The sequence below is a fragment of the Furipterus horrens genome, unplaced genomic scaffold (genome assembly GCF_987537825.1).
Source record: "Furipterus horrens unplaced genomic scaffold, mFurHor1.1.pri manual_scaffold_17, whole genome shotgun sequence".
Lineage (NCBI taxonomy): Eukaryota > Metazoa > Chordata > Mammalia > Chiroptera > Furipteridae > Furipterus > Furipterus horrens.
The window spans coordinates 77,731,095-77,754,541 of NW_028327187.1; the positions used below are offsets into that span (position 1 = coordinate 77,731,095).

Here is a 23,447-nt window from a genome sequence, read left to right on the forward strand (position 1 = left end):
TGGAACCAGCTTCCACTTCACAAAGAACCCACCAGAGGCTTGACAGCTTGTATTTTAATGTGCAATACATGAGAGAAAAGTCAGTGACATATTAAATGTTATAAATAAGAGAAGTCAGGTCAGTCATCAAGGTCTCCTGAGTGAACAGCATCTTCGTATCATCTTTGCTTTCTGGATGTAATTTAATAAGATCATCAATTCGAAGAATGGTAATTGCAGCTTCTGTTGCAAATTTCAAACTCTTGACTTTGACTACGGTTGGTTCAAACACCCCTACCTGCTTGTTGTCCCGAGGTTTGCCAATCATCAGATCAAGACTAATCCTGCAATTCAGAAAAAAAATTTATTAGATGACCTTACATAACACATACTCATTCTATCTGTTTAAAGTAGTTCACCTTGGCTGGCTAGCTCAATTGGTAGGAGTGTTGTCCTTATGCACCAGGGTTGTGGGTTCAATTTCGTGTTGGGACACATACAGTAATCAACCAATGAATGCATAAATAAATATGGCAGCAGGCTGATGTTTCTCTCTCCCCTTTCCTCTCTAAAATCAATAAAAATAATTTAATAATAAAAAGAAATAATTTTTGCAAAATAGTTTTAAAAGATCTCAAAACAGACTACTACAGCAATCATCATTCTATTAATCAATCAATCAAATAACCAGAAAATCACGGAAATGGGAAGAATCTGATTAATAGTTACCAATTTATAATAACCAAATGTCTGGTTTTTACACAAAACATCAAAAGACATACCAAAAAACTGAAAGAAAAAAAAAAAAAAACCCAAGTTGTCCAAAGGAATGAGACAGGACACTTCCCTGAGGAAGTCCAGCCATTGGACTTAGTTGAAAAAAAATTTTTAAAACTGTCTTAAATATGCTCAAAAGCGATGGAAAAAAATGGACAAATAACCAAAGAAATCAGAAAAAATGACATTTGAATACAAAAATATAAACAAAGAGATGAAAATTGTATAAAGAATCAAACAAAAATGATCAAGCTGAAAAGTACAAAAACTAAAATAAAAATTTCACTAGAGAGGTTCTTTCTGATTTGAGCAGGCAGCAGAAAGAATCAATAAATTGGCAGATAAATCAACAAACTATCAAGTCTAAGGAGCAGGAAGAAATTAAAGTTGAAGGAAAGTAAACAGAAACTAGGGGATTTATGGCACATGAACAAATGGACCTGTAATATGAACTATGAATTCCAAAACGGTAAGAGAGAAAATGGCAGAAAAATTAGGTCAATTTATGTTGGCTGAAAACATTCCAGATTGGATGAAATACATGAATATATAAATCCAAAAAGCTCAATGAACTCCAAGTAAGATAAAACCAAAGATACAAACTGAAATATTAAAATCTAATAATTGAAAAACAAAGAGCTTCTTGAGAGCAGCACAAAATAAGCAAATTGTCATTTACAGGAAATCCTTGGTAAAATTATAAGCTGACTTATCATCAGAAATATTGGAGGTCAGAAGGCAACAAGATGATATATTTAAAGTACTGAGAAATAAACCCAAGCATCTACAGTCAATTAATATTTGACAAAGGGGGCAGGAGCATAAAATGGAGTAAAATAGCCTCTTCAATAAATGGTGTTAGGAGATCTGGACAGGTACATGCAAAAAAAAAAAAAAAATCAAACTAGACCACCAGCTTAAACCGTACACCAGAATAAACTCAAGATGGATAAAAGACTTAAATGTAAGCTGTGACACCATAAAAGTCCTAGGGGAAAACATAGGCAGGAATATTTCAGATATCTCAAACAGCAATACTTGTCCTGATATATCTCCCAGGGCAAGGGAAATAAATAAAAATAAATGAATGAGACTACATCAAATTAAAAAGCTTCTGCATGGCTAAAAAATATCAGCAAAATGAAAAGGGAACCAACCATATGGGAAAACATAATTACCAGTGACACCTCGGATAAGGGTTTGATCTCTAAAATATACAAAAAAACTTATATGACTCAACACCAAGAAGACAGACAATCCAATTTTAAAATGGGCAAAGGATCTGAACAAACACTTCTCCAAAGAGGACATACAAAGGGTCCACAGGCATATGGAAGGATGCTGAACATCACTAGCCATCAGAGAGATGTAAATAAAAACTACAATGAGATACCACTTTACACCCATCAGAATGGCCATCATCAACAGATCAACAAAGAACAAGTGCTGGCGAGGATGTGGAGAAACGGGAACCCTAGTGCACTGCTGGTGGGAATGCAGACTGGTGCAGCCACTGTGGAAAACAATACGGAATTTCCTGAGAAAACTAAAAATGAAACTTCCTTTTGACCCAGTGATTCCACTGCTGGGAATATCCTTGAAGAATCCTGAAACACCAATTCTAAAGAACCTATGCACACCTATGTTCATAGCAGCATTATTTACAATAAACAAGTCCTGGAAACAGCCTAATTGCCCATCAGTAAATGAGTGGATCAAAAAACTGTGGTATATTTACACAATGTAATATTACGCAGCAGAAAGAAAGAAGGAACTCTTACCTTTTGTGACAGAATGGATGGAACTGGACAGTATTATGCTACGTAAATAAGCCAGGCAGTGAAAGACAAATACCATATGATCTCACCTATAAGAGGAACCTAATGAACAAACAAATGAGCAAAATAGAACCAGAGGCGTGGAAACAAGGAACAGACTGAGTGACCAGAGGGGTGGGTGTTGGGGTAGATGGGGGAAAAGAAAGGGAAGGGTCTAGTCAAGGAACACATATATATCACTCATGATCATGGACAACAGGGTGGGAATGGACTGTGGGAGTGGGGGGTAAGCGGGGCAGTGGAGAGCAATGGAGGAAATATTGTGAGAACTGTAATAGAACAAATTTTAAAAGAAAATAGTATGGAATTTCATCAAAAAAGTAAAAATGGAACTGTCTTTTGGTCCAGTGACCCCCACTGCTGGGATTATAGCCCAAGAATCCTGAAACACCAATTCAAAAGAACCTATGTACCCCAATGTTTATAGCAGTGTTATTTACAATAGCCAAGTGCTGGAAACAGTCTAAGTGCCAATCAGTAAAGGAGTGGATCAAAAAACAGTGGTACCTTTACACAATGGAATACTATACAGAAGAAAGGAAGAAGGAACTCCGACTTTTCACAACAGCATGGATCGAACTGGAGAGTATTATCCTAAGTGAAATAAGCAAGGTGGTGAAAGACACATACCATATGATCTCACCTATAAGTGGAACCTAATAAAAAAAGAAACAAATGAGCAAAATAGAACCAGAGGCATGGAAACAAAGAACAGATTGATAGTGACCAGAGAGGTGGGGCGAGGGGGGTAATGGGGAAAAGAAGGGGAAGGATCTAGTCAAGGAACATGTATAAAGGACCCATGGACATGGTCAACAGGGTGGCGATTGACTGTGGGAGTGAGGGTGGGCAGGTTAGCAGTGAGCAGTGAGGGAAAAATTAGGACAACACTAATAGAACAACAAAAAAGTTTAGAAAAAGAAAACAAAAACAAAACTTTTAATCTGTTAACCCTATATCTGACAAAATTAAGACATTCTCAGAAAATCAATACTTAAGCGATTTAATTACAACAAGGGTTGCTCTATAAGAAATGCTAAAGGAGTTAATTCAGATAGAAATAAAAGAATGCTAGACAGTGATTCAATGCTGTATAAAGATGTTTAGTAAAGGGAAAAACAATTGAGGGACTTCCGGCCAAGATGGAGGCTTAGACGGACGCGCTAGGTCTCCCTCTACAACTAGAGAGGAATACAACTACTTCAAAACAAAGGATAACTAGAAATTCCAGAAAATAAAACTACACGGAAGCCCAACATATGAAGTTATAAACCAGCGGCGCCCTTTGGGCAGGTAAGGGGAGCGAAAGGGGGCGGTGCTGTTTGCGGTCGCACCTGGGACAGCGGCGGGGAGAACAACCCCGGCTGAAGTCGAACCCCTGGCAGCTTGCGACCCCAACGCTGGGGAAAGCAGCCACCACATCGCCTTGAACAGTGAGGCCCAGGGGGGCGGGAGGACGGATCCCGGTCTCCTAGCGGAATAACTGTGTGAATCCATCTTGGACCCCCGCCCCCAAAGAAAGCGCCACAGGGCTGCGAAATAGGTCGCGGACAGGCGCCGGTCGCTGGGTTGCGACGACAAAGCACCACAGCACAACAAGAAAGGCTGCCGAACGGCGCCGGTCGCTGGGTCATTACGAGTACACAGACACTGCCCCCTACAGCCGGCCCAAGAAAACAAAACGCATCTGTCAAAATGAGGCAGACAACTATAGAAATCCCGGTGGCACAGCTCACCAGGCAACAGATGGAGAACCTGACAGATGAACAGATAAGAAACCTGTCAGATGCTCAGTTCTGGGCCATTGTTATCAGGTGGCTTACAGAATTCACAAAAGATCTGGAAAAAGATGAGAAAGAAGCGAAAAACACTCATAACGAAAGGAACAAAACCACATACGAGACAGATGGTGAGGAAAAAAAATCCAGAGTTCATTTCAACAAACTGGAATATGGAGAAGGAACAAGCAGTCAACCAATGCAGCGAGAGGAAATGGGAAGCAACGATGAGAGGATCAGAAACCTCTGGGACAGCTATAAAAGGCCCAACATAAGAATCATTGGTTTGCCAGAGAGCGAGGAAGATGAACTAGAACTTGAAAAATTGAGTGAAAATATAATAAAGGAGAACTTCCCAGACTTGGGGAAGGAAATAGACTTACAGGTCCAGGAAGCACAGAGAATTCCAAAACAACTGGACCCAGGGAGAACCACTCCAAGACACATTATAATCAAAATGTCAAAAGTTAAAGATAAAGAGAGAATCTTAAAAGCAGCAAGAGAGAAGAAAAGAATTATGTACAAAGGGGTCCCAATTAGACTATCAGCTGACTTCTCAAGGGAGACCCTGCAGGCAAGAAGGGACTGGCAAGAAATATTCAAAGTAATGAAAATCCAAAACCTACAACCACGAATACTCTATCCAGCGAAATTGTCATTCAGAATAGAAGGACAGAGAAAGTGTTTCCAGGACAAAATAAAACTGAAAGAGTTCATTAGATCCAAACCACTGTTATATGAGATGTTAAAGGGACTGGTTTAGAAAAAGGAGGATCAAGACAATGAAATTTAAAATGAAAACTGCATCACAAGAAACAACAGAAGCTAGGGAATTGAAACAAAGGCAAACTAAACAGGCAACGAGAGTGGAAAAAGAACTATAGGTACGGGGAACATATTGGGGGGAGGTCAACAGGGAGGGGGAATGGGGAGAGGGAGGGAGATGATATAGGAATTAAGGATCATGGTAGGAGGGAATGGAATAGACAGAGAGAGGTTGAGAAGAACTGTATGCACAACTAATGGACATGATCTAAAAGGGGGGGACAACTGGAGGGAGGGGGGCCACCGGGTGGAGGGGAGCAGAGGGAAGGGAAATTAGCACAAATGTAATATTATAATCAATAAAACACATTAAAAAGAAAAAAAAAGATGTTTAGTAAAGGTAAGTAAATGAGCAAATATATAAGCAAGTATTAAATCTTGATCTGTAACTTCATTTTTTTCACAAGATTTAAAAGACAAATGCATAAAAATTAATTACAGATCGATGTTATTTTGCAAGCCAATATAGAGCTGTAATTTATGACATCACTAACAGAAGTAAGAGGATGGGTTTTTAAATAATTATTTAATTGAAGTTGAGTTGTTATCAATTGAAATTAGACAGTTATAACTTTAGCATGTGTAATCTTCATGGTAATCACAAGGAATATATCTAAAAATATAGATAAGGGAATGAGAAAAAAATTTAAGAGCATCAGCACAAAAATTCAACTAATTACAATAAAAAGTAGAAATTGAGGAAATAAGGGTGAAAAAACCTGAGGCATAAAGAAAACAAATAGCAAATGGCATTTTTTAGTTGTCAGGAATTACAGTAAATATAAATGGACTATACCATCCACTCCATTGATTAGCCAAGTGGAATTAGAAAAATATGATTAAACTATATGTTATCTACAAGACTCACTTTATTTTTTTGAAGGTTTTATTTATTTATTTTTACAGAGAGAAAGAGAAGGAAAGAAACATTTATGTGAGAGAGAAACATCGATTGGTTGCCTCTCACATGCACCCCTTCCTGGACCAAACCCGCAACCCAGGCATGTGCCTTGACCAGAAATTGAACAGCCAACCTTTTGCTTTGCAGGATGATGTCCAACCAACTAAGCCACACTGGTTAGGTCTAAAAGAGACTCACTTTAAATTTAAAGACACAACAAGGTTAAAAGCAAAAGAGTAGAAAAATATAGTCCATATAGATAGTAAGTACAAGAAGTTCAAAAGTGTATACTAATATTATAAAAAATGGACTATGAGTAAAAAGTTGTCACAAGAGGCAAAGTACATTTTATATTAATTAAAGGGTCAAGCCCTGGCTGCTGTGGCTCAGTGGATTGAGCGTCGGCCTGCAAGCCAAGTGTTGCTGGTTCGATTCCCAGTCAGGGCACATTACTAGGTTGCACGTCAGGTCCCCAGTAGGGAGCATGAGTGAGAGGCAACCACACAGTGATGTTTCTCTCCCTCTCTTTCTCCTTTCCCATCTCTCTAATAAAATAAAATAAAGAATTATCAACACCACCAATTTCATTTAAAAAAAAGTGTCAACTTACCGAAAATATATAACAATTAGAACTATATATTACAGCAAATATCAGAAACCCAAGTTATATAAAACATATAATGACAGAATTGAAGGTAGAACTAGCTATTCTAAAATAATAGTTGGAGACATAAATAACCCATTTATAATAATGGATAAAACAACTAGACAGGTGATCATTAAGGAAATAGAGGACTTAACATCACAAACCACCCAAGCCTAATGAACATTACACTCAACTACAGTGGAAAACAGGTTTTTTTTTCAAGTGAACATGAAACATTCTCCAAGAATGTTCTGCCACAAAGGGTCTTCATAAGGTTTTTAAAAATTGATTTATACAATGTACCTTTTCTGACTCCAATGGAATGAGACTAGAAATCTTTAACAGAAGAAAATACTCTGAACAACCAATGGATTAAGGAAAAAATCAACAGAGTAATTTGAAATACTTTAAGTTGAATGAAAATGAAGTAACAAAATAAAAATTTCTGGAATGCAGAAAAACCAGTGCTGAGAGGAAAATTTACAGCTGTAATTCCCACGTTGAAAAAGAAGACGTGTTCCAAGTGAATAACCTGAGTTACACCTTAAAAAACTAGAAAAATAGCAAGCTTAAACCAAAATTATCAGAATAAAAATAATTAGCGTGGAAATAAATGAAATGAATTTTAGAAAAACAGTAGACAGAAACAACAAAACTAACACTTGGTTTTTCAAAAGGTCAAAAAAAATTGATAAAATCTAGCTATTTTGACCAAGAAAAGAACAGAGAAAACTCAAATTACTAAAATCAGAAATTAATGTAGGAACATTACTATACTCCTTAAAGAAATAAAGTTTATGAAAAACACGATAAAAATTATACACCAATATATTAAATAACATAGATGAACAAATTTCTTAAAACACAAAAATTACCACAATTGACTTAAGAAAAAGGAACTGTGAACAAACCTCTAACAAAAGATTGAGTCATTAATCAAAAACCTCCAAACAAAGAAAAGCTCAGAGACCAATGGTTTCACATATAAACTACCAAAAAAATTAAATAATTTACATTCATTCTTTCTCTTTAAATTCTTCTAAAAAATAGAAGAGAAAGGAAGTCTTCCTAACTCATTCTATGAGGCCAGCATTACTTTGATAACAAAACCAAAAAAAAAGCAGAAGAAAAAAAGACTTACAGAGCAATACACCTTATGAATATTAATGCAGTTAACCAACAAGATACTATCACGCCAAATTCAGCATTATATCAAAATTATTGCAGATCAACACCCACTGGGGTTACTTCTCACAGAATGCAATGATGGTTTAAATACAAAATAAATTAATGTAACGAACAACAGTAGTAAATCAATAATGGGAAAAAATGGCCATCTCAATTGTTGCAAAATAAGCATTTGATAAAATTTAAGGCTCTGTCATTATAATAACATGCAAGGGAAAAAAAGGAAAAAGGAAACAACTAGGACTACATCAAAGTAAAAGTTTTGCACAGCAAAAAGAAAATTAACAAAATGAAAATGGATCCCACTGAATGGTAGAACATATTTGCCAATGCTATATCTGATAAAGGGTTAATTTTCAAAATATATAAAGAACTAATACAATTCAATAGCAAGAAGACAAACAACCCAATTAAGAAATGGACAAAGGAGCTAAATAGACACTTCTGCAAAGAGAGCATATAGATGGCCAAGAAGCATATGAAAAAATGACCAACATCACAGAGAGATGCAAATTAAAACCACAATGAGATACCACCTGATACCTGTCAGAATGGCTAGCATCAATAAATCAACAAACAAGTTCTGGCAAGGATGTGGAGAAAAGGGAACCCTTGTGCACTGTTAATGGGAATGCAGATTGGTTTAGCCACTATGGAAAGCAGTATGGAGATACCTCAGAAAATTAAAAATGGAACTGCCTTATGACTCAGATATTCCACTTTGGGGAATATATCCAAAAAACCTGAAACAGTAGCTCAAAAGAATATCCGAAGGAACCCAAAACATTGGTTTGAAAAAACTTATGCACCCCTGTGTTCACAGCAGCATTATTTACAGTAGCCAAGGTTTGGAAACAGCCCAAGTACCCATCAGTAGATGAGTAGATAAAAAAGTTGTGGTACATTTACACAATGGAATACTATTCAATCATAAAAAAGAATTAAATCTTACTTTTTGCAAAAGCATGAATGGACTTGGAGATTATTATGCTAAATGAAACAAGTCAATCAGAGAAACACTAATTCCATATAATATCACTTTTATGTGAAATGTAATGAACACAGTAAACTGATGAACAAAATAGAAGTAGAGGCATGGATACATGCAAGACTGAAAGATGTCAGAGGGGAAGAGGATTGGGGAGCCAGAGGAAAGAAGGTGAAAGGATTAAGCAAAAAGAAATATATATATATATATATATATATAAATATATATATAAACACATAGACACAAACAACAGTGTGGTGATAGCTAGAGTGAAAGAAGAGTGAGGGGGTAGGTGGAGGTGGGCAAAGTGTGGGGGTGGTTATGACAGTGAGAGATTTTGCTTGGGGTTATGGATGCACAGTGTAGTTTGCAAATAATTTTTATTGAGTTGTAGACTTGAAACCCGTATGGTTTTGTGAACCAATGTCACCCCAATAAATCCAATTAAAAATAAGTAAATTTTAAAAGTATTTAAAAAATGCAAAATAGATATAGAAGGAAACTTCTTCAACATAAAATAACTTTTTGAAAACCCACAAGTAACATCATAGTCAATGTGAAAACCTGCAATTCCCCCCTAAATCATAAACAAAATAAGGATGCCTGATTTCTTTACTTCTATTACAAATAATGGAAAACCTAAACAAAGCAATTAGACAAGTAAAAGAAATAAAACTTCCAAATTCAAAAGGAAGAAGTAAAACTCTCTATTCAATGAATACAAGATTTAACATAGAGAAACCTGAATAATGCACAAAACACTATTATCATGAATAAATGAACTAAGAAAAGTTGCAGGATACAAGATGTATACTCAAAATTCAGTTGTATTGTTATATACTAGCAAGGAACTATCCAAAAATAAAATTAAGAAAATTCTTGTTACAAGCATATCAAAAAAAGAATAAAATACTTAAGAATAAAGTTAACTAAGGAGGTGCAAGACTTGTACAATGTAAAGTACAAAACATTGCTTGAAAAATTAAAGAAGACATGAACAAATGGAAAATCTTCCATGCTTATGGATTAGAATGTTTAGTATTGTTAAGATGTCAATACTAGCCATAGTGATCTACAAATTTAATGTAATACCTATTAAAATCCCAATAACACTTGCAGAAATAGAAAAACCCATCCTAAAATTTATATGGAAACTCAAGGGACTCCAAGTAGCCAGAACAATCTTGAAAAATTACGAAATTGGAGGTCTAACACATCTTAATTTTAAAACTTACTAAAAAGCTACTGTAATAAAAAAAAAGTGTGGTACTGCCATAAAACATTCATATAGAGACCAACATAATAAAAAGGACAAAAATAGATATTACTCATAATTCCAACATGGGTTCCATGACCATTTGAAGGGGAAAACATAGTCTCTTCAACACATGCTGTCGGGAAAACTAAATATTCAAAATGCAAAAAAAAATTTTTTTTGTACCTTACCTTACACCATATGAAAAAATTCACTCAAAATAGATAAAAGACTTTAACATAAGATCCGTAACTATAAAAGTCCAAGAAGAAAACATAGTAAAAAAGCTTCACAATACTGAACATGGCAATGATTTATTGGATATAACAAAAATGTATGAAACAGAAAAGATAAATTGGACTTGAAAATTTAATAACCTTTTTTTAAAGATTTTATTTATTTATAGAGGGAGGGTAAGGGAGGGAGAAATAGAGGGAGAGAAATATCAATGTGTGGTTGCCTTCTGCACACCCACAACCAGGGACCTGGCCCACAACCCAGGCATGTGCCCTGACTGGGAATCGAATCGGTGACCCTTTGGTTCACAGGCCAGCACAGTTCACTGAGCCACACTAGTCAGGGCAAAATTTAATAATCTTTTGTGCAACAGTACACTATCAACAAAGTGAAAAGGCAACCTATGGAATGGAAAACTATTAGCTAATCATGTATCTGACAAGGGATTAATATTCCGACTATATAAAGAATACCTACAACTCAACAATAAAACAATCTGATAAAAAATGGACTAATGAGAGTACTGTACTCACTTATAAATGAGAAGAAACTTTTTTGTTAACAATTAAAAATAACAGCATTATCAAAAATTTAAAAAATAACTTACTGCAAACCTACAGTAATCAGAACAGCATGGTTCTGACATAAGAATATACATACGAACCAATGGAATAGAACAGAGAATTTATTAATAAACCCATATATGTTGTGCTCAATTGATTTTTGATGAGAGCGGCAAGACCACTTGATCAGGAAAGAATGATCTCTTCCATAAATGATACAGGAACAAGTTTACATATAAAAGAATAAAGTTAGGCCATTACATCAAACTACCTACAAAATATAAATCAAAATGAGTCAATGGACTAAACATGAGAACTATAAATCTCTCAGAACAAAACAGGGGATAAATTTTCATGAGTTTGGATTTATGATGAAGTTTTAGAGATGATATCAAAAGCCAAGCAATAAAAGAAAAATAGATGATTGGAACTTTATGGAAATGAAATCTTTCGTACATCAAATGACACTATGACAAAAGTATAAAGACAATCTACAAAATGGGAAAAACACTTGTAAATCATTCTCATGGGCTGAACTGTTTGTTTGCAAAATTCATATGTTGAAGTCCTAATACTCAATACCTCAGTATATGACTGTATTAGGAAACAGGGCCTTTAATGTGGTGATTAGAAGGCTGCAGGATCAAGATGGCAGAGTAGGAAGATCCTGAGCTTACCTCCTCCCACAGACACAACCAAACTACAACTAAATATAAAACAGCCATCACTGAGAACAATCTGAAGACTAGCTGAACAGATTTTCTACAACTAATATTTTTTAAAAGTCACATTAAGATGAGTAGGGGAGGCAAAGACATGATCCAGTCACAACCCACACCCCTGGTGTGGCAAGGATATCACAACTGAAGTGGTTCCCCTCGGGACCAAGTATTCTGAGCCCCACAACAGCCTTCCCAACATGGGGTGCCTGCACTGGGAAGAAGAGCTTGCATAACATCAAACTTTGAAAATCAGTGAGGCTTACATCTGAGAGACCTGAGGGCTATAGGAAAGTGAGGCTCCACCATTAAAGGGCACCCACACAAACTCACTAGCTCCAAATTCTAATGCAAATGACCAGTTTGAAAAATACCTGGGTCAAAAGTTAAAAATTACATTACCATTAGGGTGAGTGCCAGAGGGGCAGGAATAAGTGGGGACTTTCTCTGGGGATGGGACTAGGGGCAAGTGCTATTGATTGTTCCTTTTATTTTACTCTTCTTCCACCTAGCTGACCCATTACAGGGGGCATCACTTCTCACACTCTCCATCAACCTGGCTATTACTGTGCATCCTGTTCTGGTATTCCCTTGAGGTCCCATCCCACCCATTCTGCCTGCCCAGGTCAGAGTCCCACGCAAGCAGCATCAACCCTAGCACACTTGGAGGTCAGGCTCATTCTGCCTCAGAGCCCTTGCCACATGGCTCCAATACCAGCACGCATGTTGGCCAGCAATAGACTGCCCCAGATCCCCTTTCAAGATGTTAGACATGGTGGGCATCCTTGGCCAGTATGGGAGTCCCTCCCAAGCATCTCCAGCATAAAACATCCAGTGGGCAGCCTTGGCTGTCTCTGAAGTCCCTCCACCGCAGATCTTGCCCCTGGGGGCCTGTCCACACACATCAGATCATTCAAAGCAGTCACGGCAGGTCCTCACAGCCAGTGGCCTGCAGCAATCACAGCTGAACTACAACAGGCAACCTGCATGGAATATACCCCTGAAGCACTTGGCTCTAGTGAACAGGGAGGATTGCACTACTTGGCCCCACAGGGCACCTTCTACATAAAGCCACTCTTTCAGGACCAGGAGACCTATTAATCTACCTAATACATAGAAACAAATGCAGAGAGATAAGCAAAATGAAGAGACAGAGCAATGTGGTACAAAAAAGAACAGGGAAAAAATAATCAAAATGAAGATAAGCAATCTGCTAAGAGTTAAAAGTAATGATTACAAAGATGCTCAATGAACTTGGGAGAATAGAAGAACTCAGTGAGTACCTCAATGAAGAGAAAGGAAATAAAGAAAAGGCAATCAAAACTGAAGAACACAGTAATGAAATAAAAAGGCACACTAGAGAAGGAGCCCCTAACCCCTGGGCCACAGACTGGTACTGGTCCATGGCCTTTTAGGAACGAGGTCATGAGCAAAGCTTGTCTGAACTCTACCTCCTGTCATCCAGCCTCCTGTCTCCACCCCGCCCCTCTTGTCCACAGCAGGAAATGAGCAGCCAGGAGAGCTGATAAAAGGAACAGATAAAAACATTATTAAATGATAAAAAGTAAATATTTTTTTCTGTCTTTGAAAAATTTATATACATAAATATATATACCCTTTATCAATGTAAAAATACCATAGTAGCAAAATGGGATATATAATAAACATATATAAATTACAAGGTCTGTCCAGAATGAATCCAGGCCTGTAACATGAAAAATAGACATTTATTGAAGAAGATACTACATACAAGAAACACTACATAGGACAATGATGCCTCAGTTCCCTTCAAAGTAGGCACCTTGGGACCTCATACAGTTCTTCCAATCGCCCTCAGCTGCCTTGTCATATTTTCCTGAATCTCACTGACAGTCTGAAATCTCTTCCCTTTCAAAGGTGATTTTGGTTTTTGGAAAAACTAGAAGTCGCAGTGTGCCAAATCTGGGCCCTAGGTGGGGTTGAATCACCTGGGTGATTTGATGTGTCACCAAAAAGGCTGTAGTGAGAAGTGATCCATGAGCAGGTCCATTGTAAAGATGAAGTTGCCAATCACCAGTTGTCCATAGCTGCAGCCTTCTGAATCATCCGAATAGTTATCATGGAGGATTGTTCAAGCTTAACGCAAAATCTGATGCAGATTTGTTGCTCTACTCACTCAGTCACTTTGAATGCAACAGCCGCACAGTACACCTGCTCACTCAATGGCGTCTACTGCCCCCACTGACTAGTACAGTGAAGTAGTCATTGTTCATGCATGTGCATTCCAGTCCACCCTCCTTGGCTGCCAAGTTACATTGATGTTGCACAAACAGTCTCTTTATATGAACAATGGCTGGACTTTTTCTGGACAGACCTGATATTATCTATATTAAATACACACACACACACACACACACACACACACACGGTGATGCAAAGTAGGTTTACAGTTGTTCCTATGGAAAATAATACAATAATTAATAAATAATAAAACAACAATAAACTGTCTGGCGTACTCACAACTGTAAAACTAATTTTGCCTTACCATATACATATATTTTGCCATCATATCTTACATTTCACTCTGAGTTTCAGCTTCCTTCCACCACTTTAACCACCACTGTGAATGACAGAGGGTAGGAAAATATTATCAAGAGAAACAGGAGGTCAGAGTAGTCCTGTTACCTTAAACCCCAAACCAGAGTACTTTGACCTCAGGCATCCCCTGTTTCCTCTCCCCAAGCTCTTAGGACCCTGTGACAGTCAGTTTAAGATCTTGTAGTTTGGTCTTTCCCATCTGTAGCATCAAGAAATAAAAGGAATATTGAATGTACCCAGATTTTATGTCAACAAAGGTGTGCAGTCGACTTCTGAGTTGTTGTTTATTAAACTAGGAAATGGAAGATACAAGTCTTTAACGTGACTTCATTCTGGAACAACTTTAATCCCAGACCATGCAACTTCAGTGAGAAGTAGCAAAGTTTATTGGAAAATTATTAGCTTTTGAAGGTCTTCTAATTCAAAATTCTACCTGATGCATAAAACCATTCTTAAATATTTCTGCCAAATGTGCTTCTCTTTAAACAGTTCCAGTGAGGAGGGTAGTCAATTTGCTAGGAAGTTCCTAACAGTAAGCCAAAATTCTGATTCCTCGTAAAATCTGAACCAATCTGCCCTCTCGAGCTACCCAAGTAAATATTATCTTTCTTCTATTTGACAAGGCCTTTAATTATTTGAAAACATCCACAACCCCCAGTCTTTAGACTAGAGCATTCTTGATCCTTTTCATAATTTTTCTGTGTTTATTTGTAAATGAGTCACCATCTTGGTCACTTCCCAGGTTTCTTGTGTCCATATTGATTGTGGCACTCTGAAATGATAAAAATCTCCCAACATAAATTATCAAGTACAAAATAAGACTTTATGAAGAATTTCCTTGTTCTGGACACCATGCCTCTATTAATGGAACCTAAGATTTCATTACATGCACGTGTATTGTAAATTCATATGTTTGGCTCATGTTAAAGTTAAATCAAAACGACTGGATCTTCTTTACATATGCTATTTTAAGCCACATAACCACTTACCTTTGGTATCTGAATTTTTGAAACAAGTGTGGGACTTCACAATTGATCTTATTCCATTTAATCCTGCTAGATTTGGCTTTTTTATTCCTTTAGCCTAGTGACATCCAGTGCATTTATTCTACCTTCTAACACTATACTATTTGCAATGGGATGGGCAAAGTATTTTGTTTTCATGCTAGTCATAGAAAAATAAATAACTTTGATGGGATAGAACTGACACAACATTGAACGCTATCAATTCAAATTACTAATCCATCTACTGTCCTGTTATTACCATCTAGCTCGTATTACTCCGTTTTATTCTCAAGGACCTTTTGAGAAGCTGCCAAATGCCGTTGTGAAGTACACAATGTTTATTGCCTTCTGAGGTCTCTGTGAGGCAGCTCAACAAACAGGCAGCCATCCTGCAGAGCAGCTGAAGCACAAGTGGCCCATGTGACTGCCAATTTGGAGACATACCATACGTATTAGGCCACTGTGAACAGATGTATTGAAGGGCAATTTCAAATATTAGCCACAACTTAAAAGTCAGAAAGGCAAAACCCAAATTGCAGTTATTGATTATCAGAACTGATTCTAACATATGCATTTTTATATGACCTGTCTCGGGGTAAATAGCAGCAACAATGTATTTACTTAACAAAAGCAAATGTGTCTCCCCAACAGCACCCAGGAGGCCAGCTAGTATATACTTTATTATTAAACCTCTATGACAGACTAGTATCATTTAACAGACTTAAGGGGAAGCAGAATAGTGAACTGTTTCTAAGTGCACACTCTGGAATGTCAGAAGTTCAAATTTTGACTTTGTTGCTTAATAGCAGTGTGACCCTGGAAAATTACTAAATCTCTTTTAGCATATTTCCTTACATGTAAACTGGGGAAGATAACAATAGTACTATTTTACAGGGTTGGTATGAAAGTTGAACATAACCATGAATACATTAGCTATTACTGTTATCCCAATCTAACAGACAATCTTATGAAATCCATGTTAGGGCCAAGTAATCATCATTTACTTTCTTTCATGCTCATCAGCAATTCTTTTAATAATGAATTATAGGAACTTTCTTGAAATTACCTTAAATTTGTTCACCTAAACATTGGGCCAAAAAGTTCTGAAGTTGGATTTTGAAAGTACTGTCTTAGCGAACCCAAATCTACATTCAGATGCCTCAATACACACCCATTTGATAAGTAATGTTACCAGTGTATGTCAGGACAATCAACTCCTTATTTGAGGGTGTTTTACCCAAACTTTTAAGTTTGTCAGTGTAGAGCAGCTTTTGCCAAAAGGGGTTTTACCTATCATTAAAGTATCTAAAGACTAGGTAAGTGTACACCATCTGATGAAGTTGCTTTGGGGGATGGCTTCAGTCTGATGTCTTCCAAATCATGCTTCTCCTTTCTATTTTTTAAAAATTGCTTTCCCTCTAGGTCTCCTAACAGACTTCTGGGAAAAAGGTAGCATTAGAACAAGTCCCCAGTTCTTCCCTTTCTCCAACAAACCAACAGAAATGATCACAGGGAAACACACACACACAAAAAGCAACACCTATACAAACAATGAGGTCGTCAGAACCCTCAAGGCTTTTGTAAAACATGATGTTGATGGGGCCATACTGAAGCATATCACCAATCTGAAGTACTGCGTTGTACTGACAAATCAAGAAAATCCTGGCAGAAAACCTCTAATACTGTCTAGCATTTAAAAAGCAAGGACTGTGTCTATGAGGGTTTTTTTTTTTTCCTTAATCCCTTCACCTTTTTCACCCAGCTCCCCAACTCCCTCCCCTCTGACAGCTGTCTATTTTCCATATCTGAGTCTGTTTCTATTTTGTTCCTTATATTCTACATAGAAGTGAAATCATATGGTATTTGTCTTTCTCTGACAGGCTTATTTCACTTAGCATAATACTCTCCAAAAAAACTGCTGTTTGTCAAAGATATTTTATACACACACACACACACATATTTAAATATATATTATAGACATCTTTATATATTATATCATATATATATATATATATATATATAATAAAGCAAGGACTAGAGGTAGGAGCAATTAGTGAAAAAGACTGGGATGAGAACCTCTCATAAGTTGAGGGAATCCTGAGTAACTTCTATTTTATTTAAGCCTCCAAGTATATTTTTTCAAATAAAAGAATGCCAAATTAGGGATATCAAAATTACCACAGTTTAAAATTTTTTAATTATTAAATTAAGCTTTAGGATGAGCACTTTCTATCAGATCAGTCTGGCTCTGTGGCTAATCAATTCATTTGAGGATAATGTCAGAATTCTAAATTTGAGTCTTAGTGAATGTGAGACACAAGCCAGATGGCTCTCCTGATACCTTAAACTCAATCCCTGAACAAGGCCCTGACTAGAATTACTCCATTTGCTGCTATTTTGACACCTCAGATCACCAGAATTTGGAGCAGCCTGATCACTCTCAGAGGGCAAGTCAGTGTATTTAATGGTGGTTTTGCAATAAACATGGTGGTCTTGACCTGGTATGAACCCTCTTTAATGAGCCAGGAAGGCTTGGTTCAATGTTGTATATCCAATCCCACCACCACCACACAGCCACACAAATGGTGAGAGTATATCTAATACTCACAACAGACCTGAAGTAGAGGCCAAAAGAGCAAATGAGAAAAGCCATTTTAAGGTGAACTGCTGGAGTTGCCCATGACTCTAGCTCCCTCCCCACTACCTCATCCTGCTGGATCACAGTGCCAGTAATATAAACTTACACCCTCCAGCAGTCCAGTAAGCTTAAGGAGGGGGTAAAACCAAGTAAACAGTGAAAGCATATAAGAATTGCCCTACTTTTACTGGAGAGAAAAAGATGGTAGATCAGAATGTACCCTTCTTGATTCAATGTTCAATAAATGGATAAATTGTAAATGTATTGTAGATAAATAAAACCCCAAACAAAAACAGAGCGTAAAAAAAGAACCTGCAAAATAATAGACAAAACTACATTATGTAAGAAATGGAGGAAGAACAGTTAAAAATGATTTTTAAAAGAGTAAATAAAATTATAAAAACAAACTAAAAAGCAAAAAAAATATTTTTTAAATGCAGTAAAATTAATAAAGATCTGAATCTTTTCAGGGAGAAAATAAAATGTATCAAAAAATAAACATTTGGCAAGAGTAATTAAGGAATTCTGTGAAATTTACCTGCTAAACCTTCTGAGCCAGGACTCAGACAAATTTCCTGTGGCTGCTGATTTATTGTTGTTTTCTACACCACTGGCTTATTTTAGTATTTATTTCCCTATTAAAATCATCCATGTCATTCATTAAAATTCTTAAATTTTTATGGCAGACTTTGTCCTTATAATTATCTCAAACACCCCACATCATATAGCATTGACATAATAAATCACATTTCCTAACTAGGTTTTCTGAAGAACACTGAGAGGCTAAATGTTATGTGTTTAAAAGGAAAAAAAGTGGTTCTTTACTCAAAGTTTTAGAAGTGCTGAATAAAAGTAAAATGGTTTTTATTCTTTAAACTGAAGAATACACTTCTTTTAAAAAAATACTAGTCAATATTTACTGCATTATGATTCTTCAAGAGGGGCTATAGTATACTGATATTTTGCAAACTTATTTGACAACCTCCCAGCAGAATATTTTTTCAAAAATAATATTTAGAATGGCTGTAGCAAACGTAGTTCAGTTAAAATAAAAAACAAGACAAGAATGCCACTTGTTATTATTTAGACTGTTCTAGAAGTGTTTAACTCATGCAGTTATAAATTTTGAAAAGAAGCGCATATAATTTTAACTTATTTATATGATTGCTTACCAGGAAAAGCTTAAAAACATCAAATGATTATCTCTAAAATTAACAGAGTTCAGTAAATTGCCAATTTAAAATTCTTCTATGAAAGTACATACTTACCCTATGTAACAAAAATGACCACATGGTAACAAACTGAATAAGAGGTCCCAACTGCAGTATTTTATCCTGTATGTCTGTATTACCCAGAAATACATTTATCATAAATTACACAGGACTTTACTAAATAAAAACTCCCTTAAAGGATGTAAAAAAACTTTTTAAAAATGAGGCATTATATCGTCTTTCTGGAAAGCATTACAATTCTGTAGTTCTCACTATCATATCAATTTAAGATAGTCCAAATTCCCAGTTTACTTTGGGGAGAACCCAATTAACTGTAAAGTTCATCTGGTAAAATAAATATGCCAGAATCATCAAAATATTGTGAAAAATAAAAATAAAAAAGATCAATAGGAAGACTTGTCCTAATAGCTATTAAGTCATATTTCTAACTCAATAACTGGATACTGAGGCTACAATGTTCAGTGGTACTAAAGAGAATTCAAACACAAAATAAAGTGTGTCTGTGTGTGTGTATGATATTTCAAATGGGGAGTGCACAAGAGATAACTACTGGCTAACAGCTGGCTAAACTTCTTGGGGAGAAAAAATTAGAATCCTAAATCTATACATCAAAATAATTGCAAAAGAGCAAAGGAATATTCTTTTAGCAAAACGATTAAGATTACAGAAAAATAGGATAAGATTTATATAATCTTAGGATAGAGCAATCCTTTTAAATAGTATCCTACGGCTAGAAAGCAAAAAGGAAAACATTTATCCAATTTTTATTATTTTTTTATTTTTTTTTAGTCATTTTAATGCATTTTTCCCTGTGCATAAGAGAAATAACTGATAGAGTCAAAAGATACAGTTTCCTTTACACATAGCAGTTAAAAGTAATGCAAACATCACATGACACTTTCAGTGAAAGTTACATTTCCAATTATAAATCAAAATGTGTATTATGAAGGTCTCTTTATGAGAGAAGCTGAGAAGGAAATCTTAGGTAAAAAGCACTTTCCTGGCATTACTACACTGATCCTTCAGGCTGCACAAAGATTAAGGTCATATACAGTCAATCGGCAAATGTTGACACAATTTCACACAGTAAGTTTTCTATACAATTAAATGTATACTTAGAAATACCAGGATAAACATTTCTACAATATTTAACTGAACTTGTCTAGCCAACATTTTCACTGAGAAGTTGATCAAAGATGCTGTAAGATTCTACAAAATTGTTACATACCTAGCTCCAGAAATATTTCTTATATTCTTTCTCATTTTGATTACACATATCCTGCTCAGAAATTCTGTTGTAATATTTCTAGATGTACAGTTCCAATTGTGCTTACTGTACTGTGTACAAATATAGCAAAAAAAAAAATCAACGAATGATATAAATCTTACAGCATTTTGCTAGCAAAAATACATGCCAAAGTCACAATAAGCAATATTGTACCACAAATTAGAGCGCTTTGAATAATTTGCTTCTGGTTTTAATATTTTCATTCTACATTAAATTACTATCATAGGCTAATGTTCAAAATGCAAACAAATTGGACATCTGTAGAAGAAAACTTGTTCACCCAACTGTGAAGTTTTGATACTTGTTTCCAAAAACCACAATAAATGCAGAATAAAGAGAAGTGTTTGCATGCAACACTTTTCAGTAAAACAGCTGATTTCCACCATTCAAAACAGACAAGGAAGGAAAGGAAAGAGGAAAGGGAGGGAGGGGAGGGAGGGAGGGAGGGAAGGAGAAAGGAAGTAGGTAGGTATGAACTCTACCTTAAAATGTATCATATTAATTTTAACTAGACAGATTTAAAAGAATCAAAATGAAAGTAAAGCAAGATTTGTGTGTTTAAAGATTTGAGCCATTATCAAAAATAAGATACATTTTTTCAAGGTACAGAAATGAATTATGATGGCTGAGAGCCCAGCAGCCTCTCAATGGCTGCATTGATGTCGCCTCCTGTTGCTATTAGAGCCTGCAAGTTTGCTTCACGGTTTAAGAACCCCATTGCGTTGAGCTGTTCCAGTTGCTGCTGAAATCTGACTTCTGGATTTGGCAGCTGTGGAGGATTTGCTCCAGCCAGAGCCTGCACCATTTGCTGAATGAATTGCTGGTTAGGTCCAGATTCTGATGTTGGGCTCGTGGTTTCACTGGGTGCAGAGCTAGACATGGTGGGCCCAGGGGTGCTGCCAGAACCAGTGGAGCCAGGGGGACCTGCAGGGCCAGTGGGTCCTATGGGCCCAATGGGCCCTATGGGGGTAAATGGGACAATGGGCCCTATGGGACCTATGGGTGTAACTGGGCCTACAGGGCCTATAGCGGTTCCCAGCACCCCCACCCCCACACCTGGAGTGAAGCTTGGAATGAGGCCAGGCGCTTCAGTGGCTAATGTCTGTAGCCCCTGCTGGATCTGCATTAAAGCCTGCATCGCTCTTGGGTTTGACATAGCTGACAGCGTGTCCGGATTCTGCATCTGCTGCACAAAAGCAGGGAGCTGCGGACGCATCTGCTCCTGCAGCTGAGGATTTGCAGTAAACACCGGGCTATTCAGCATCATCTGTGCAGCCAAATCTGGATTCTGGGTCAGCGACTGCATCATGCTTCTCATGTAGGGCGCAGACAGCATATTCTGGATGAGCTGAGGGTTTTCAGTTATCTGTTGCAGCAAGCTCTGCATTCCTGGGGTACTGAAGACGCTTGCAACGTAATTGGCTGCAGCCACAGTGTTTCCAGTAGCACTACTGGAGCTACTGCTAGACCCACTGCCACTGCTCGTGGTGGTGCCGGTGGATGCAGAACTCTGAGTAGCCGGTGGCGGTGCCCATGGATTGGGTAGCGGATCTCGATTTTCAGTGCGGGAAGGCTGAGTACCCTCAACCGAGGAGGAACTGCTCCCCACGGAGGCAAAGGGATTACCCCCAAATTGCTCTTGTGCAGCATTCAGCATGGGTTCTTGAATGTCAGTGTACATGCGCCGTAGGGCATTATAGCCACCTGGGATGCTTTCGAGATTGCTGAGAGCCAGGTCTTGATTTCTCATCATCTCTTGCATCATGGCTGGATTCCTGGCGATTTCGAGGGTCTGCCTCATTATATCTGGGTTGTTGAGCAGGTGACTGATTTCTGGGTTTCTCTGAATCAATTGTTGCATCTGTGGATTGGCCATAATGAGCTGCCTCATCAGATCGGGATTCGAAAGCATGCTCTGAACAAAGGGATTTTCCATGATTTGTATCATCATCTCAGGGCTGGACAGGAGCTGCTGCTGCATCTGGTTCTGAAGCTCAGAGAAGTTGGTCGAGCTCAAACCCAGGCTGCTAAGGCCTGCAAGTCCTCCCAGGCTCCCCAACCCAAACGGGTTGCTATTTGTGGAAATAGGTGTGGAGTTACTCCTGGGAGTCGACGCGGTAGTAGTATTAGTTCCCGCGGCGCTGCTGGGCTGCGTGGACTGGCCCTGAGGTCGGTTCTGGCTTTTGATGACAAGATGAACAGTCAGTCCATCATGAATGCCGTGCTGGATCAAGGTGTCTTGATCTTTTAAGATTTTTCCGGCAAAAATCAGCACCAGCTGATCTGTTTGGGATTTGAAGCGTTTTGAAATCGCTTCCTTAAACTGCTGCACTGAGCTATTCTCGGGCACCGCGAACTCCTCTTTCTCTTTGGGGGTCTTGACAGTGACTTTGATGATTTTGGGCTCGGCCTCGGTAGAGGCAGAGCCTTGGGCCGCAGCAGGGCCGCGGGAAGGGCGCGGGGGGCCGCTGCTCTCTCCGTTCTCAGCCATGGCGGCCGCGGTGACGCAGGCAGACAGGGAAGGCGCGGGCGGACGGGCGAGAGAGAGCGAGGGAAGGAGGAAAAAGGAGACGCCGCCGCAGCAGGCTGGGCCGGGTCGGGCGGGGAGCGCGGAGCACAGTACCTCTGTAATGAAGACTGCGGTTTTCTGATCCTCCAGTGGAGAGACGGCTCCGTGTAGGCCGCAGGCCGAGATCTCAGCGTTCAGGTCTCTGGGCCTCCGCCACCGCCACCACCACCGCCACCACCGAGTGATCCCACCGCGCGCACTCCCAGCAACTCCCGCAGCCTCTCTCCTCGTTCCACCCCGCCCCTTCCCCTCCCCCAGTGCCGCGCGCACCACCCCTCCCCCGCTGCTGACGCGGCGCCAGGCCCAGAAAGATAGCTGCGACTCGGTCAAAATTAAAAACTTCTGTACTGAAAAAGAGTGGGAGAAGGAGAGAAACAGAGAGAGAAATCAACAACTAGAGAACAGAAGATAGAAGAGAAAAGGAGGAAGGGAGAAGAGAACGGGA

At 38.1% G+C, this 23,447-nt stretch overlaps 1 protein-coding gene and 1 long non-coding RNA gene across 2 annotated transcripts; both read right to left on the minus strand.

Moving 5' to 3' along the window:
• Positions 1-39: 39 nt before the first annotated feature.
• Positions 40-23,216, minus strand: LOC149991332 (uncharacterized). Its single transcript, XR_016508614.1, has 2 exons — positions 23,057-23,216; positions 40-323 (listed from the first exon to the last, which is right to left on the minus strand). It is a non-coding gene; the product is annotated as an uncharacterized LOC149991332 (long non-coding RNA).
• Positions 20,501-23,063, minus strand: UBQLN2 (ubiquilin 2). The gene has a single exon (XM_090265023.1). It carries the CDS (start codon positions 22,922-22,924, stop codon positions 21,050-21,052), a length of 1,875 nt encoding a protein of 624 aa, XP_090121149.1. The 5' UTR covers positions 22,925-23,063; the 3' UTR covers positions 20,501-21,049.
• Positions 23,217-23,447: the final 231 nt, after the last annotated feature.